Raw genomic sequence first — 15,515 nt, 5'->3', positions numbered from 1 at the left:
CTACGCCTTCAGTTTCAGCTTCGGTGAAGGGTTCGTAGATTTAGTCGTTGGTAGGGACCATCTAAAGATGGCGAGCCGTCGCGAATGTGATATCGTTGGCTGCGAGCGTCTCTGAGTTCTCTCTGGAGGGCTTGTTCCCTGCCTGGGTAGTGGCTGATGAGTTTCCTAATTGGTTGGGTGGTAGCCATCTTGGACACGTGAGTCCCCATGAGGCAGTGGAGCAAGTGGAAAGGGCGGCGGGTGACTTTTCGAGAGGCGGTACAGGAGTGGGACAGGTTTTGTTGCCTTGAGCTAGAAACAATAGAAGTGCCATTAAAATTCAGCCTGACGAACCAAATTTCAAGTTCCGTTCGTTATATTTATAATTTGCTAAAACAGCTTTTCTTTTACGAGGCTCGACTAATTCACTTCTATAAACCTCTGATTACTTCCTCCGTAGGTTACCGACCTTGTTTTCCAGCGCAAGTTGGCTCTTCGGTCGCTCTATTAGATCTGAATAAACACGTTCAAGATTCGCCGGTTTCCTCTACTTTCTGAGGCCGCAATAGGCCACCCTGCCAGAGTTTTTAATGGCATATTATACGTTCTCTGTGCTTGTTGCTCCTGTCTCCACTGTATACACAAGAAAATCGGTAGAAATGTGAAACGAAATAGTTATCATGTCTCATAAACAAGATTTTTCGTCGTGGTATCTTTATACTGCATATTTTTCTTTACTACTGCGTCTGCAATAGGTGACCGGTAAAAAGCGCAAAGGCTCATGGGTACGTCGTCTGCTCGAACCGGACGACGTCTTCGTCGTCCGGTTCGAGATTTTTCTTTCCTCCCGTAAGAGGGCGACTTTCACGCGTATGTGTGCGTGTTGTTTATTTATTAAAGGGTGCTGATCTACCTTTCAGAGAAACGTCTAGTAGGGTTAATCGTTATTTATTGAATGCGCGATGCATATGCGTTTTTGCCTTCTGGGGAAACGGATAAACAACAAGCACACAGGCGCGTGATAGCCGCCGGTGTTCGGGAGGCCAGGAGAGCCCTCGAACCGGTAGTGGCGGTGCTCCGCAGGATCAGACAGTGTACCCATGGACCTTTGCTATTTTTACCGTTCACATGGCGACAAAGTTTTCGCATCGATCCGCGTCGCCCTGCAGCAGTGCGAGATTCAGAAATCACATGACAAAATACTGTAGAAAGCGCGTGGGGAGCTGCGTTCGATAGAAGAGAGAGCTGCCTCCGCAACGCTGGCGAGATTGCTATGGTGACGACAAGTCGAAGCGCGGTTCGCCAGCTGCCTCAGCCTCGACGGGTCCCGTGATGGTGTACCAGGGACCTGTGGGAGACGTTGCTTTCCGAGCTTCTGGAGCCGGGGCCAAGGTCTCAGGATCGCAGGAGAAAGACTCAGGTTCGCGAGGTACGGGAGCGTGATGGTCACGCATTTCCACAGACCCACCAATGAATGTGACGTTAACCTTTTTGCGTAACGACGCATGATACTAGGCAGTTTTAGCATATCGTTACCGTGTTAGCGTTACCGTTTACCGTGTTACCGGGAGCGGGAGTTTCCGTTTACCGGTGAAAACGGTAAGACGCATTTTAGCGTACCGTTTTTCGCTGGTTAGCGTGCGGAAAGTTTAACGTAACAGACACAAAATGATGATGATAGCAACATTTTTTTTTTGTCGAATATATGTTGAATTTTATCAATAGCATTTATTTTTCGCAGTGCTTGCTTTTTCAGTCTTATTTATAGTCAATTGAGGCCCAGGAAGCCGTTGGCGGTTTCCTGATTAGGCCAGACTAGCCTATCACAAGCCAAGCCAATCTCCTGCCGTCGAGTCCGTCATGGTAGAGTGTACTACTCATGGCAGTGCCTTGTAGCAGCGTGTAGTAGCTCAGCTGCTGTGCTCCAGTTCAGAGTTCACCTTCTGCTATGGCTCAATACAGCAGCGTCCTTTCAGACCCGCTGTTGATGCGGTGTCTATCTTGGCGCGACATCGAGGATGCGTACTTGTTGGAACTGGATCCGGAGCCGCGCCGCAATCTAGCAGCACGTGGACTGCTCAACGTAGCAAGGCTAGACAGCCCTGAATTTGAGCGCATGTTCAGGTTTAAGAAAGTGGACTTTGAGTATTTATATTCCTGCCTCATGATGCCTGACAAGGTCGTGAGCGCGCAGCGTGTGCCGGTGCCAGGACGCGAGGCGTTATGTATGACTTTGAGGCGTCTTGCCTACCCGAACCGACTGGCCGACCTGGAGATGATGTTTAACCGGCATCTTTCTGTGATTTCGAGTGTGGTGAATCAGGTTCTGGCACACGTGGAATACCACTTCGGTCACCTGCTTTACGACCTGACTACACACACGTGGTTGAATTTGGACAGCCTGGAGCGATTTTCCGAGGTAAGAATATATATTGCATATAAAAGAGGGGCGCATATAAAAAAAAGCACGTAGTGCAAACAGAAACAAGCATTACAATTACATCGCTGTCTGTGGCATTACAGTGGAGAGGTGCATACACAAAAAATATAGTACCCACACAAACAAGACAGCCCTTTTCAATCTCCACCTGGGCAATTTTTACAATGCCTTCACGAACCCCAAATGCCAAAGAAGAAGCTAGACCGTTCTATTCTGGACGTCTTACGATAAAAGATAACTCTAGCAAATCAGTTGAGCTATATCCATGCACTTTTTGATTGTGGTCGAGTCACAGTGGCATGTAATGTGACAAAACAAATATTTGTCACGAGGTAGCATAATTTGTAAGTAATATGTAAGTAAATATTGTCGAACAATATTCGCCCTAATTTTTTTTCTTGGCTGTAGCGTGTGCCAGCCTCATTGCTGTTTTAAACTAAGCATGCTTTGTCGTCTTGTATTACTTTCAAAAGCATATTGCACAGATAGTTTACCAACTTGTCTAATTTCACTTCACGCACTGCTGTTGGTAGATGCCACACAATACTGATCTAACAAATTTATGCACTAAATTTTGGGCAATCTGTGAAGAGTTTTCTCATGCTCCTGCGTAAGAAAGCCTTTGAGACAACAGAAGCTAAAGTAAACCCCCATTACAACAGAGTAACTTTACCAAAGTACCAAGTGCTTTTACCAAAGTGCCACGCTGTGCCAACCGATATGCATGCATTTTAGATCAGATTACTGCAAGCATGCTCATGGCTTATTCTGCTTAAAATGAACTGGCAAGTTGCGGATCCACATCCAGGCGAGCAGATGCAAGAATTATTGTGATTGAAAATGGGGCTCCTCAGACAATTGCTATCATTGCTATTTCCAGGCTGTGCATGCCAAAGGTGCCCCCCTCAAGAACTGCTGGGGATTTGTCGACGGAACAGCCCGCCGAATTTGTCGGCCAACGGAGGACCAACAGGAACACTTTTCAGGCCACAAGAGGTGCCATGTGCACAAGTACCAGGCAGTGATGTGCCCGAACGGCATAATTTGTCAGCTGGATGGGCCCTTCAGGGGGCGGCGACATGACGCAGGTGAGCATGGTTGGGACTTTCGTTACAGGGGCCATGAAAACAAACTGTTCATCTTACTAGCCTTTAGTAACTCACTTATCTCCAATACACCTACAAGATACATATTTTTAACCGTACAAACTCAGTATTTCCCCCTCCCAATTTGCACAGTACTGCTGTTTCCACTAGCTGGAAAGCAGATGGTGGGGGGGGGGGCTAAGCAATTTTTGCTACTTGGTGAGCATGCATCGTTGAAAATTGAGCGCGAACTTAATTTCCAACGATGCATGTTCACCAACTAGCTCGACTCTCCATTTTAGTTTACTTCTAAGAATAAAGCCACCCCTCCTTATTGCAGCTTTTGCTAAGGAAAAAATTCCTGCGTGGCAGGCTTGAAGTCGGGAAAGCTTGTCAGTAGCCGAAAGGTGCATCAACGAATGATAAGTACTACTTCGTAAAGCCTGGCAGCGAGCAGCTATACCATTCAGGTAGTGAAAAAATATGAGCTGTTCATTTCGGGCCAATAAACTGCACATGCACTAGTCAATGAAAAACAGAAAGCAGGCTTCCACCCAGTTTATTGGTAAAAGTCAATGAAAAACAGAAAGCAGGCTTCCAACCAGTTTATTGGTAAAGGCAAAAAAACAGCTCCACATTTTTGCTGAGCCCGTCCGCGTGTTAGGTACCCTAAGATGCAAGTTGTGACAAGAAAAGTATTTTAGATACGAAAGTTAATATGCACCGTTCAAGCCATTCAGGACAGGTACAAGCCGACCAAACTACATCTTAACACATGATTTTGCATTGTGCTTGCGTTTGTGTTACTGGCCTTTTGTGTGAGCTGCTTCTGTATTTCAGGAATCCTTAGGGAGACCCGCCTCTACGACAACCTGGAAAAGATCACGATGGGTCACCCATATGTGATTTATGGCGATCCCGCTTACCCTCTTCGGCCGCTGCTGTACAAGCCCTTTGGAGGTGCCAGGCTGCAGCCCCATGAAGCCTGGTTTAATAAGCGCATGAGTGCTGTCCGCCTGGCGGTGGAATGGGGATTTGGGAAGGTGGCAGCGGAGTTTGCATTTGTTGATTTTCACAAGAATCAAAAAATGAGCAGGCAAAATGTTGGGCGCATGTACAAGGTCGCCACGCTCCTTGCAAATGCACATACATGCTTGTACGACAGCCAAGTTAGCATGTACTTTAATTTGGACCCACCTGCCCTTGATGAATACCTTGTTCCATTCTCGCCTTCAAATGTGTAGTTGCCCGTACCAAGAGCTCCGTGTAAGTTGTCAAGGGGGTCAAGGGGGCATTGTTACAGTTCCCAAGCTCAGCACTTTTAAACATCTTCTTTATGACAGGACATGAAGGGGCCATGCTGACAAAATACAAGTTTAGGTTTATTTGAAAGATTTCATGTTTTACCGTGCCTCCAGTGCTTGTCCGTAAGCAAACAATGCTTTATTCACTGAGAAGCTAGCCAATTTAGGTTAAAATTTTGATTCTCCCACCAAATCATGCGTTTTCATGACATCTGCAATGAAATCACATGAATTGGTCTTCAAGTTACTGTTTCCTTGTTTCCCATTAGTCAACCTAGATGCCGCTACCATCTAGGCAGAAGGCAGAAAACGGTTGCCGTTTTGTGCCTTTGCTTTATTTTGACCGTATTTGTACCTGGCTTGTTTTTGTTGAGGTAGAACATAATTGTTTCATGAAACATGGTGTTCACTCGACAAATACGGTCACGTAAGACACAGTTGCTTACGCCACTCGGCCAGTGTCATCCGAGACAACCCCAAACAGCCACAGTGCTGTGCAGCTAAAACATTCCTGGTGCGCGCAGTACCAACAGCAGTCGGCATGAGTACTGCTTGGTTTACGTGTAATTTCGTACCTTCCGCTGTTTACCCCACCATTCTTACTGCTGTAAAAAGAATGTGCCCTAATTTTAAGTGCAAATAGCTTGTTCGGCAAGCTTATAAAAAGCCCTGCCTAATTTACGTTTGCTTTTGATGCCCTCAGCCAATTGCAGAGCTGGCACAAGTGACATCACAGGTTCTCTTGTGGGAAATGAGCGAGTGGGCCCTTCCCTTATAGGAGCGAAGCCTCTTAGCAGCGTCGTCTCATGTAGTCGTGGTACTAAAACACCGGGACACTTGTTTTCCAATGCCTCGCGCTAAATACGCTCCATGCTTCAAAGACTTTTCCAGCAAAGCTGTATACCTCTTACTCCCACTGCATGCTTCGCCCATCCCCAAATTTGACGTTAGTGGAGATGGACCAGGATTATTTTTTCCCAATTACATAGCTTATTTGTGCGAAGTGGTGTTAGTAGGATTTTAACGAGGCAATCTTTCGAGTGAACGAAACTTGTCTACATGGCCCCTTCAAGCATTTACATGGGCATTTTGAAAATACCTTCTGTACTCCTTTACACCGCAATACTGTGGCATTGTACTTGCTTTTTTCTTGTGCTCTTTCCATGTGTGCTGTATTGTGTACTAGCAAAAAATAAAATTGCTCGTACCTCGTTTTAGATCTTTTTTTTGTTTTGCCCACTAAACTTTTCATAGCTGATCAACATTGCTCACCAGTAGTCACAAGAATTTGGCACTTCTAGAGCACCTTGATTGTTCCAGGCCATGCAGGCCAGATGTAATGGCGAGCGAGTACGGGATAGTGGACCACGCACTCAACGTGCCAGTGACACGGCATGATTACATCAGTGCAGCTGCATCGCACTTTAACCATCATCATTCTGCCAATTTTAGCTAAATAAAGTCTGGCCACAGCTGATTAACTCCCTCCCCCTCCCGGCATCATCTTAAACACCTATAGAGGGGCCTTTTTCGCAAAATCTTAGCCTGCATCTTGTCATGGTGGCAAGCAAGCACGAGATGGAATACAGAGCCATGGTTGTTTAGGCGTTTACTTTTGGATCTTTTCGATGAGGCTCTCGATGAGCCTCAGCTGCGCTTCTTGGTACGCGATGTGCAAGCGCCGCTCTTCAGCACTAAGGCGGCGCTCCTCCGCTAGGGCCTCCCGCTCCTTTTCGCGTTCACGCATGTTTTCCGAGTGCTTCAACATCTCGAAGTCTAGTCTGCGCTCCTCCAGTGCGAGCCGCCTGCATTGGGTCTCCTGCTCTCGCTTGTCTCGTTCATCGAGAAAGTCGCGGGTGGTACCGTGCCTTTGCATACCTGCACAGAATAGACAAGAATAAATACTCATAAATGCAATGAGTATTTTTCACCTGAAAAGTAAAAAAAGTCAGCTAAAGAATAAAAAAATTAAAAAATAGTGCATGCTAACTAATGTGAGCCACAAGGGGAACCTAAGTGCAAATTACTGAAAGTTGGAACGGAAGTGCAGAACAGCACAGTGACTGGGAAGCACCAGGGCATGTCAACAATCTGGTGCTAAAATGCATTCCAAAGCACACGCCAGTGCCTAAGAAATAAGAATTCATCTACTCCAGCCCCCGTATGGTGGGCTGTGTAAACTGGTGAAACGTGGAGAGAACCTCATTACAATTGGCAGATGAGGCCGTCGTGATTTGCTTTTGCTGGACTTTGTACAACCAGCACACGTGGACTGTGACAGCGCGGTACGTGCATCACCACGCAGTTACAGTAGGCTTGGTAGCATTTCTTTTTTAACCCGCAGTTTACAATAGTTGTGCTGGGTGAAAATGTTATCTGCTAGAAGTTATGTGAACAAGGCTAACTGCAGTAAGTCAAGGGGCTGACATCATTCCTCCTCACCTCGTGCTGGAGTGGTTCGGCTGTTGCCCGGGTGGATGACCTGCAGAGGTGACCTTTGCCGAGGAGTTGGTTGTGGGCTACAGCGGCTGTGCACCACAGGTGCTTCCTGACAGCTCACGCCGGTTAAAACCAGGCTTGTTTCGCCATCAGGACTGCGAGTGCTGCCGGCAAAACTCTGTGGGGGCGGTGGGCTCTGCCGGTCGCTCGAACAGCCAGGAGTGCAGCCATCAGAACTCTGTTGGGGCGGTGGGCTCTGCTGGTCGCTCGAACAGCCAGGAGGCGTCTCGGCATCCACGTAAATGCCTTCGAGCAGAATTTCCGCAGGTGACAGTGCCTGCGCATCTTTGACAAGCCCGAAAGCACGAGTAGAAAGGTCATGGCAGTTCAAAAGCATCACAGTAGCCAAGCAATTTTAACTTCTCGTGTGTGTTGGCTGATGATTTGTGCGTTTAGTACACAACAAAGTTACAATGCATGAAATGATCTTGGAACACCAATTATGGCTTCGATTCCCCTGTTTAAAATACACAAAATATTACACGGCACACTGTGCCACAATAGTGAAGCCAAGAGTCTGTGTAAAAGTACGTACTGGTCCCACTGAGAAAGTAACGACACATTCAGCAAGTAGGGAGTTTGCAGCAGTGTCGGCAAGCTGTGTGGAAATGCGGAATGCCAGCAGTGTACCCACTTATTTGATTTGTGTATAAAAGTAAGCATTTAGGGTCAAGTCCAAACAATGTCAGCTGTAGCTGAATAGCACGGACTAACTTCATATGCTCAGTGTAATCAGCAGCAAGTCTCAACTACAGTTCTGCCTCGATGCAGGGCCACAGAAACTAATGTTGTGTACTGCAAGAGGCAACTCGCGGTTTCCACCCAAGGAAATGAACGAGGTAATCATACTCTCTTGTCCAGTTCGCAACATGTACGGCGTCGCATAAAAACCATTCCACGTAGCGTGCACGTGATGTCAGTGGCTGTAGCCCGACACAGGACCACGGTGCGCTGACGGGGCATGGGCTGCACTGAACAAACACACGAACAAAATGAACAGCTAGCACAGAGTCTGCAAAGCAGGATACACGAGGCCGTGCTAGCTGCCTACCTTCATCTCTGCTTGGGCTGAGCCCCGCTGCTAGCCACTCGGCATGACCGTCCAGGGCTACCAAGACCCTGCCGTCAGTGGCAGGGTCTCGAGCGGTACAACGGGCTGTAGCCCCAACCCGCCGACTGTTCTCCGTCCTCCCGCGGCTCTGGCGGAGTGCAACCCGGCGAAGTTTATGTCCGAACTCCTTGCAGAGGTCGGCAACCTGCTGCAGGAGCTGGTCCATGGCGGAATAGTCCTCTTCGGTCCCCGACCTGGTTACAAGACGTATAATTTGCAAGGAGCCTGAATGCTTTTCACAAAAAACGTGCAATGAAAAACACTTACCGTCTGATGCACGCCCGTTCTTCATTCAGGAAGCGGGTGAGGACCAAGTCAACGCGCTCCTTAACGCTTCTTTGGTTGAATGGCTTACCCGTCAGCGCGACGAGATTTTCGGTGACCTCAGCCCATAAATGCTGGTCAGCGAACGGGTTCAGGTTCACGACTTCTTGCAAAAGCGCAACGTCATCCGCCACGGAGTAGCGGATTCTGTAACGCCGCTGCATGTTCGTATCGCGGTTGTCGATGTGCGCAGCCGCCATAGCTCTTTTCTCCTCAACCTCCGCTGGGCAAAATGACTTGGCTTGGCTACTGGCTCTTCTCGCGCGTTCTCGACGTCCCGGGATATCGCGTGACCACGGTAAAGTCGTTTCGACGCAAAATTCCATGCCGGTAAGTTACCGTTCACGGTAACTCTCGCGCATGCGCAGTCGACTCCCGGAAACCCGGTAAACGGTAACGCAAACACGGTAACGATATGCTAAAACTGCCTCAAAACGCAAGTTTCACACAGACGTTGTTATCTTACGCTTCGTGCCCGGCAGTAATGTACTAGGCATTCGTTTAGAAGCCTTTTTTTTATTAACAGGATCACCCTCTCTCGTAGAAAGCATTGTTGTGCCTGCAGGTATTCGCAGCTCGGAGCAGGGTGGACAATTGTGCTGAGAACGCTGGGAAACATGCAATATATTAGATAAGGGCATTTAAACTCTCCAAAGTCCTGAAAAGAGCGGAGGCTTTCCGATGCCATCTCATCTCTCGCTTCTTCATACTACTATTCAATGGTTCGTTTCCACCTTCGCCGTTTGTTCGTCCCGGCGATCGTTCACCAGACGCGCGTTTTGTTTTCTTTGCTCTCCCAGAGCGATTCACCTCCTTCTCTGCCTTCCTTTGTGCTCGTCCCTAGCACAACGCGCACATTCTGCTCGTCCATCACGCCCGCAGGAGGTCATCGTTGAGGCGCGAAATCAAAGCCAATGCTGCAGCCGCGTTCAAAGTCACGCGCTCCGGAGGGGAGCATAACAGAGGAAGAAGATGTCGGGGCCGCGCGGAGCGAGGTTCTCCGCGTGCATAACCCGCGCATGCATTAGCCGTACCACTTTGTCTCGCTGCCGTTCGTACGCGGTCTCGAGCAGGTTTCGTTGAGCCGCAAGTCCTCCGCGCTCGTCGCCCTCCGCGCCTGACCGCAGTGCTGGCCTCGGGGGCGACGATTGGGCGAAGGGGAGGCGGGAAGCTCGACTCGCTAATTTCTCGGCCGACTCCCGGCGCGCGCCCTCTCTCCAAGCCTGCTAATCTGCGGATCGCGGTGAAAGCAGCTGTCCCGTATTGTTCGGCCGCTTCTGCCGCTCACGCAACAAGGACGGCCCTTGCGGAAGGGGTCGTGGGAAGAGGAAGAGTTCGCAGCCACTTTGCTTAACTTCGCCTTGCGTCTCGATGCGCGCGCGGGCGCTGGCGCGATTCATTTCGCTCCTCCGTCACCCCCCTTCGGGGCGAGCCAGTTTGGGGAGAACGTGCGGAGCTGCAGGCGGTTTGATCGAGTGGCCCGCGTAGTGTAACACTGGAACGCCTGGCCGTTCGGCTGCTTCGACAAGCAGCCCAATGAAGAGCGCGAAGAAAAGTACAGGCGGCGCTTGTGAAACGCCGTAATGCTGACAGGATTATATTTTGGCGTCAAGTGGAGCCGGTACACATACTGTGCACCGAATAAAGTGATTAACTTCCGCCTACTGCCTCTCTATGTACCGGCGAGCTTAAGCAGCATGGGCATGCTGCGGTAACGATCACGGAAGGCATAAAAAAGATCATTAAGAATTATTTCGTACGAATGTTGGCAACCGATGACTGGTGACTGAACTGTAGAGGTACGTACTGGGGTACGTATTGGGATATTTATATGGTTATATGGAGATGGGATGCAGTAAAATGCCGTTCTGCACTGTTGCTGCAAGGCGAAATTATACTCGCGCCCCCTCCAGTTCGTCCTTCCAGTTCTTCCATTGTTCTTTATCTGCAAGACTGCTCAAATGCAGCTCGTGACGGAGGATGCCGCTCGGCGGACAGGACTCCAATGGCAGCAATCTCTGAAACGTGCAGCAGCTCGTTCTTTTCCGTGTGTGCGCGTCGCCAAAAGCCCATTTAAGTTCTGCAGAAATACGAACGGCCATCGTTTCTTCGGTTTGGCCACGCACGCCGTCTTGAGGCACATTGTCCTCATTCATGACATTCTCGACATCCGACGGCCCGATTCAGGATCTCTTCTGCATGGACATCTTACAAGAGGGCCGCATTCCACCTTCCGTTGTTAAGTACTCCTCGCTGTTCTCTCCAGAGTGCCGAGTCCCCGAGACCGTACACGTGGACGATAACATTTATGCTCTAGTTCTCGCTTGCGACCCTCTGGCTGCAGTCAAACACCGTTACGGCGAACGCTTCTACTTCGAAAAAAGCTACAGCCGTCCCACTCAACCTGAACGTTGTCGGAAGTGCAGAGCAGTGATTCGTCATAACGGACTGTGGCGCCGTTATCCGCTCGCTGCTGCTGCCACCCATCACGCTCTTCGCCGCCCTGTCTTACTCCGCTCTTGATGAATTGAACGGATGTTTGTCCGACGCATTTCAAATCTCCCGCCTTCGCAGGGTCTGCGCGTCCCCTGCCTGAAACAGCGCGAATGGGAGTTCTGCACTTTTGGTGCTCGGTTTTCATCCCGCAAGTGCCGGCACCTTCTGCGCAGTTTGGAACGCGCCACTTTTTCCCGCTTACTATCGTAAAAATCAACGCAACCAGCGTTCATACCTAAATTAACGCGGGGGCTGCCGGTTATTTACATGTATTTTGCCTCAACTGTACCTGCAGTTTTATTTACGGCAAACAACGGGGACAAGTATGACCAGTGCCAACGGTTTCAGGAGTATGGAACGGTTCTCCTTGTATAAACTTCTTGTTCAAGTATCGCCTTAACTCTTGCCCTGAGGGCTGCACCGAGGGACAAGGAGGTATATTTTCGAAGCCTCTGTTTCGGTCCGTTACGCCGCGTGATCTGCGGTCCCTAGACAGGGTGGCATCAGACGAGCAACGACAAGAAGCGGGCCCCTCAAGTTCTCTGGAGTTAATAGGCTGTATATATATATGTATGTATGTATATATATATATATATATATATATATATATATATATATATATATATATATATATATATATATATATATATATATATATATATATATATATATATATATATATATATATATATATATATATATATATATATATATATATATATATATATATGGAGCATAAAAAAGAGCGCAAAAAGCAGTGGTAAGTGTTTGGAAATCGCCAATCTTCTTTTTTCCCCCTTTACACCTCATAAGCAGACCTAAGTGTCCTCCGACCCAAAATCAGAAGAAAGTTTTTAACACGAAAGTGTTTTACGGCCGGGTACACTAAGATATCACCGGTGTCATATCCGTCACGGAAATGACATGGTCAGAAAAAGTTGCATTGACATGGCTGTGCCGGGATTCGAGCCACGACCGCTTTCGCCGTAACGGGAGGTACACAGCGCTGTAAGCCCACTGCGCTATGAATTCTAGCGCAAGTAGGTCTAGGAACGCGCCTTATATCTTTACCACTACCTTTTTCATTCAGATGGTGCCGCCGTCTAGGAGAGGCGAAGCCAACTAGTTCATCATGACGCTAATGAGCATGGAGAGTTCGCGCCTCGATGCCAGCGTCTTCGTGTACGCGGGAAGCGGGTGAATTGAGGCACCGTCCGCCAACCACTGCTTTCGGTTTCGGTTCCGGTTCGTTTTTTTTTTTTTTCGCACTGTTTTCAGGGGGCTGTGGTTTCAAACGGATTTACGCACTGTTCCGGCGCGTGCAATCGAGTGTCCAACGTTGATGCGCCTAACGGTGCCTTGCCGACGTAATATAAATAGCGATATGAAAGTTCATATGGATGCCCAATAAATATTTAAATGCTCCTCTGAACGCACGTTTCACTTTCGTGCTTTACCGATTCCTATGAAAAAGGCATCAACCACAGGTTTTTATAAGTTCACCCATCGCATGGCTTCTGATTTTCTTTTTCTGTTTTGAACTCTGGTTCTGGTTTATGCGAGCCACCGGCAATATCTCTGATTGCGACAGCAATGCGACATATTTGTTCTGTCCTTTCCGCATTTCTGTGCTCGAGCCAAAATACCTTTTCTCGTTCACAAAGTATCGCCCCACTAAAACCAAGTTGCACTCACGACATTCCAAAGTATACAATAGAACCTCGTTGATACGTTAAAGAAAACGCGACAAAGAAGCGTACTATCCCGAAAGAAATGTACTATGACTAATTGAAAGTGCAGTAACGAGGAAAGTGGGTGAACCAAGAACGTACTAACGAAGCTCTACTGCATATCGGCCACCCCCGGATTGGCTCGCGCCGCTAACACGGCCGCGCGGCGCCCACTGCAAACGACACGCTGTCTGTCCCATCACCTCACGATTGCGCACGCTTGTGGCAACACTCAACGCGCTAAGGAAACAATCAAAGGTCACAAGGGGAGGGGGAGGGGGGAGGTTGGAATAGGCTAAAACAGGGTGCGGGGAACGGAAACGCCTCCGCCTTAGAGCGTCCGTCATGCCGCGAAGTAACGAGCACCTTTCGACCTGTGTGTGCAGCACGAGCCGCCCTCGTAATCTCCTCCCGACCGTGCATTCGGCTGTCGCGTGCGGCGGCCATTACGAGATCATTGTCTCGATGGCAGCGGGGTCGCTTCGAACGCAGGCTGACCCGCCTCTGCGTGGAAGCGCTGCTTAGCGAGGTTCGGGTAGCATGCGGGCGCCAGAAGGGTACGCACAACTTGGAGGTTTATGTATAATCGCTGGCGGCGCAGTTTCGGCGTCCGCCGTGTGTGCGTACTGGCGTGTTCGCTCGGACCTGCACACTGAGCCTCAAGACGCCAATCGCCCCGCAGTCACGGGGCGTTGCGATTCCAGCAGACGGCCACAATTACTGAGTGGCCCTACGAACATGGAAGCACCAAACAACCAGAGAAGCAGTTGTTCGAGGTCGCGCGTAAGAATGCAAACGTGGCAGAAGGACATAGCAGGACAAAAGTCCAACGGGCTGAAGCAGTGGCCCATTACCGTATCCCGTGAAAGAGTTACCCGACTGCGCAATTATAGAGGGACATCACAACACGGTTTTGAGTTTCTCTTCATGCGTTCCAATGAGGAGGAAAAATCAGAACGGGAGGCTGCTCGAGCTTCCGTTATCCAGGCAGCCAAACAATGCCCGTTATCGAAGACCCATACGGAGAAGAATGGAGGCGAATCGAAAATTGCTTGATACTTTGCGGGGAAAATACATTCGAGTACCTACATGAGCAAAAAAAAAAAAAAAACCAAGGAATTGCTTTTTTTTCTAGGAAAGAGCATTAATAGTGAGGTGGTGCGCGCTGTTGAGGGCGACCACTTACGTGGAATATGGTCGAAACTACTAGCGTTCTAAAGCGAAGCAATAGCATTCATGAGGTTTAATTATCGAAGAAAAACTATCGAAATTGCCCGCCTGAGTTTTGACAAAAGCGTCTGCTTTTAGAAACCATGTTGACCTGAATGTACAATGTTCATACTCCTCATACGAGCGATTCATACGGGCCATCCTTTTTGGCAGTGGCAGAGAAATCAAACCGGTGTGAAATTTTCTAGCATAATATCCTACTGTATTACACTGTGATGGCAAAACATATTCGTAGTTTTATTCCCGTGCTGTGTCAACAAATGTAGGACTTTTGCAGTGCCATAATTCCGTATATACGGAACGTTTCTGGATGAATCTTTCTTGTTTCGCGTCTAAAAATTCAAACGCAACGTAAAATAGGCGTCTTTCACAATTTCTACGAGCATTGCGCAAAATCAGTGAGATCTTGTTCTTGTAACAATGATTTTAGATTAGCTCAAGATCGCGCTCTTGCAGCCGGAGAAAACGTTCCCTGGAAAAGGGGAAATTCGCTATGTTGACATGATCCAAAAAAACAGCGCAAGAAAAGACAAGGACATAGACAAAGCGACAAAGACTGCGGTGAACTTCCTGCTACTTTTGTATTTGGAATGGAAGACAATACGTAGATAAGCAGTCTAACCGGAGGCTGTCATCTGTGCTTGCGTAGAAATTTCAATTCGTTTCGGATCACGTATCAACACGCCCAGCTTAGCACGTTAATCGCCATAATTACTCCACGGACCGCCACCCGTCTCGTCTAAGAAAAAAAATATTTCTTTAGAGGTATGATCATACGCCAGGGCGGTTTTTTCTCTTAATTCTAAAGCATTAAGTGGTAAGTTCAGCGAAAAAAGCCCCCGTCCGGCGGCTCTCGGCGTCTGTAGCAGCAAAACGCCTCGTAAGCCTCCTGTTGGCCGATAAGTGTAGGACGTAAACAGAGAGGTAAGGATTGGCCGACGCTTTTCCTGTAGTTAACCAATGTTAGGCCTAGCACTGTGCACTGAGGCTTAACGGCATAAACAGATAATTGATTGTTTCATTGTAGGGTTTAACGCGCCGACGCAACGCACGCGATGAAGAGCGCCGTAGTGGAGAGCTCCGGATTAACTCTGACCACCTGGGGAAGTTTAACGTGGGCCGAAATACCGTACACATGGGTGGTTTTGCTTTTCGCCTCCATCGGAAAAGCGGCCTCCGCGGCCGGGAATTGAGCCCGCGACCTCGTGCTCAGCAGCACAATGCCTTAGCCACTGAGCTACCGTGGCGGGTGACATAAACAGATACCCGCAGCTAGATTTATAAATAGCTTAACGTTGCAGCCTGGTGCGGTGTAAG

General features: G+C 48.6%; 3 protein-coding genes across 5 annotated transcripts in view; 2 read left to right on the top strand and 1 right to left on the bottom strand.

Annotated features, from left to right (window-relative positions):
* The window catches only part of LOC144162421 (ATP-binding cassette sub-family G member 8), a 399,408-nt gene that overhangs the window by 302,596 nt on the left and 81,297 nt on the right, over positions 1-15,515 (top strand). The gene's annotated exons all lie outside the window — the stretch shown is intronic.
* LOC144162420 (uncharacterized) lies at positions 1,530-6,027 on the top strand. The gene is made up of 3 exons (XM_077692939.1): positions 1,530-2,398; positions 3,300-3,507; positions 4,345-6,027. The coding sequence occupies exons 1-3, from the start codon at positions 1,928-1,930 to the stop codon at positions 4,746-4,748; spliced, it is 1,083 nt and encodes a 360-aa protein (XP_077549065.1). The 5' UTR covers positions 1,530-1,927; the 3' UTR covers positions 4,749-6,027.
* Positions 6,418-8,574, bottom strand: LOC144162162 (uncharacterized). The gene is made up of 3 exons (XM_077692644.1): positions 8,359-8,574; positions 7,251-8,278; positions 6,418-6,686 (listed from the first exon to the last, which is right to left on the bottom strand). The coding sequence occupies exons 2-3, from the start codon at positions 7,642-7,644 to the stop codon at positions 6,418-6,420; spliced, it is 663 nt and encodes a 220-aa protein (XP_077548770.1). The 5' UTR covers positions 7,645-8,278; positions 8,359-8,574.

This window comes from Haemaphysalis longicornis, unplaced genomic scaffold (genome assembly GCF_048455015.1).
Source record: "Haemaphysalis longicornis isolate Haplotype H1 unplaced genomic scaffold, Haemaphysalis longicornis Haplotype H1 scaffold_12, whole genome shotgun sequence".
In the NCBI taxonomy this organism is placed as follows: Eukaryota; Metazoa; Arthropoda; class Arachnida; order Ixodida; family Ixodidae; genus Haemaphysalis; species Haemaphysalis longicornis.
Note: the sequence above shows the minus strand (reverse complement) of the source record. Positions and strands in the feature narration are given on the sequence as shown.

Coding starts and splice junctions, on each gene's coding strand:
- LOC144162420 (XM_077692939.1), top strand. CDS start 1,928: ATGGCTCAATACAGCAGCGTCCTTTCAGACCCGCTGTTGATGCGGTGT. Junction 2,399..3,299: donor GCCTGGAGCGATTTTCCGAG/GTAAGAATATAT, acceptor TGCTATTTCCAG/GCTGTGCATGCCAAAGGTGC. Junction 3,508..4,344: donor GGGGCGGCGACATGACGCAG/GTGAGCATGGTT, acceptor TCTGTATTTCAG/GAATCCTTAGGGAGACCCGC.
- LOC144162162 (XM_077692644.1), bottom strand. CDS start 7,644: ATGCTTTTGAACTGCCATGACCTTTCTACTCGTGCTTTCGGGCTTGTC. Junction 6,687..7,250: donor CCGAACCACTCCAGCACGAG/GTGAGGAGGAAT, acceptor TATTCTGTGCAG/GTATGCAAAGGCACGGTACC.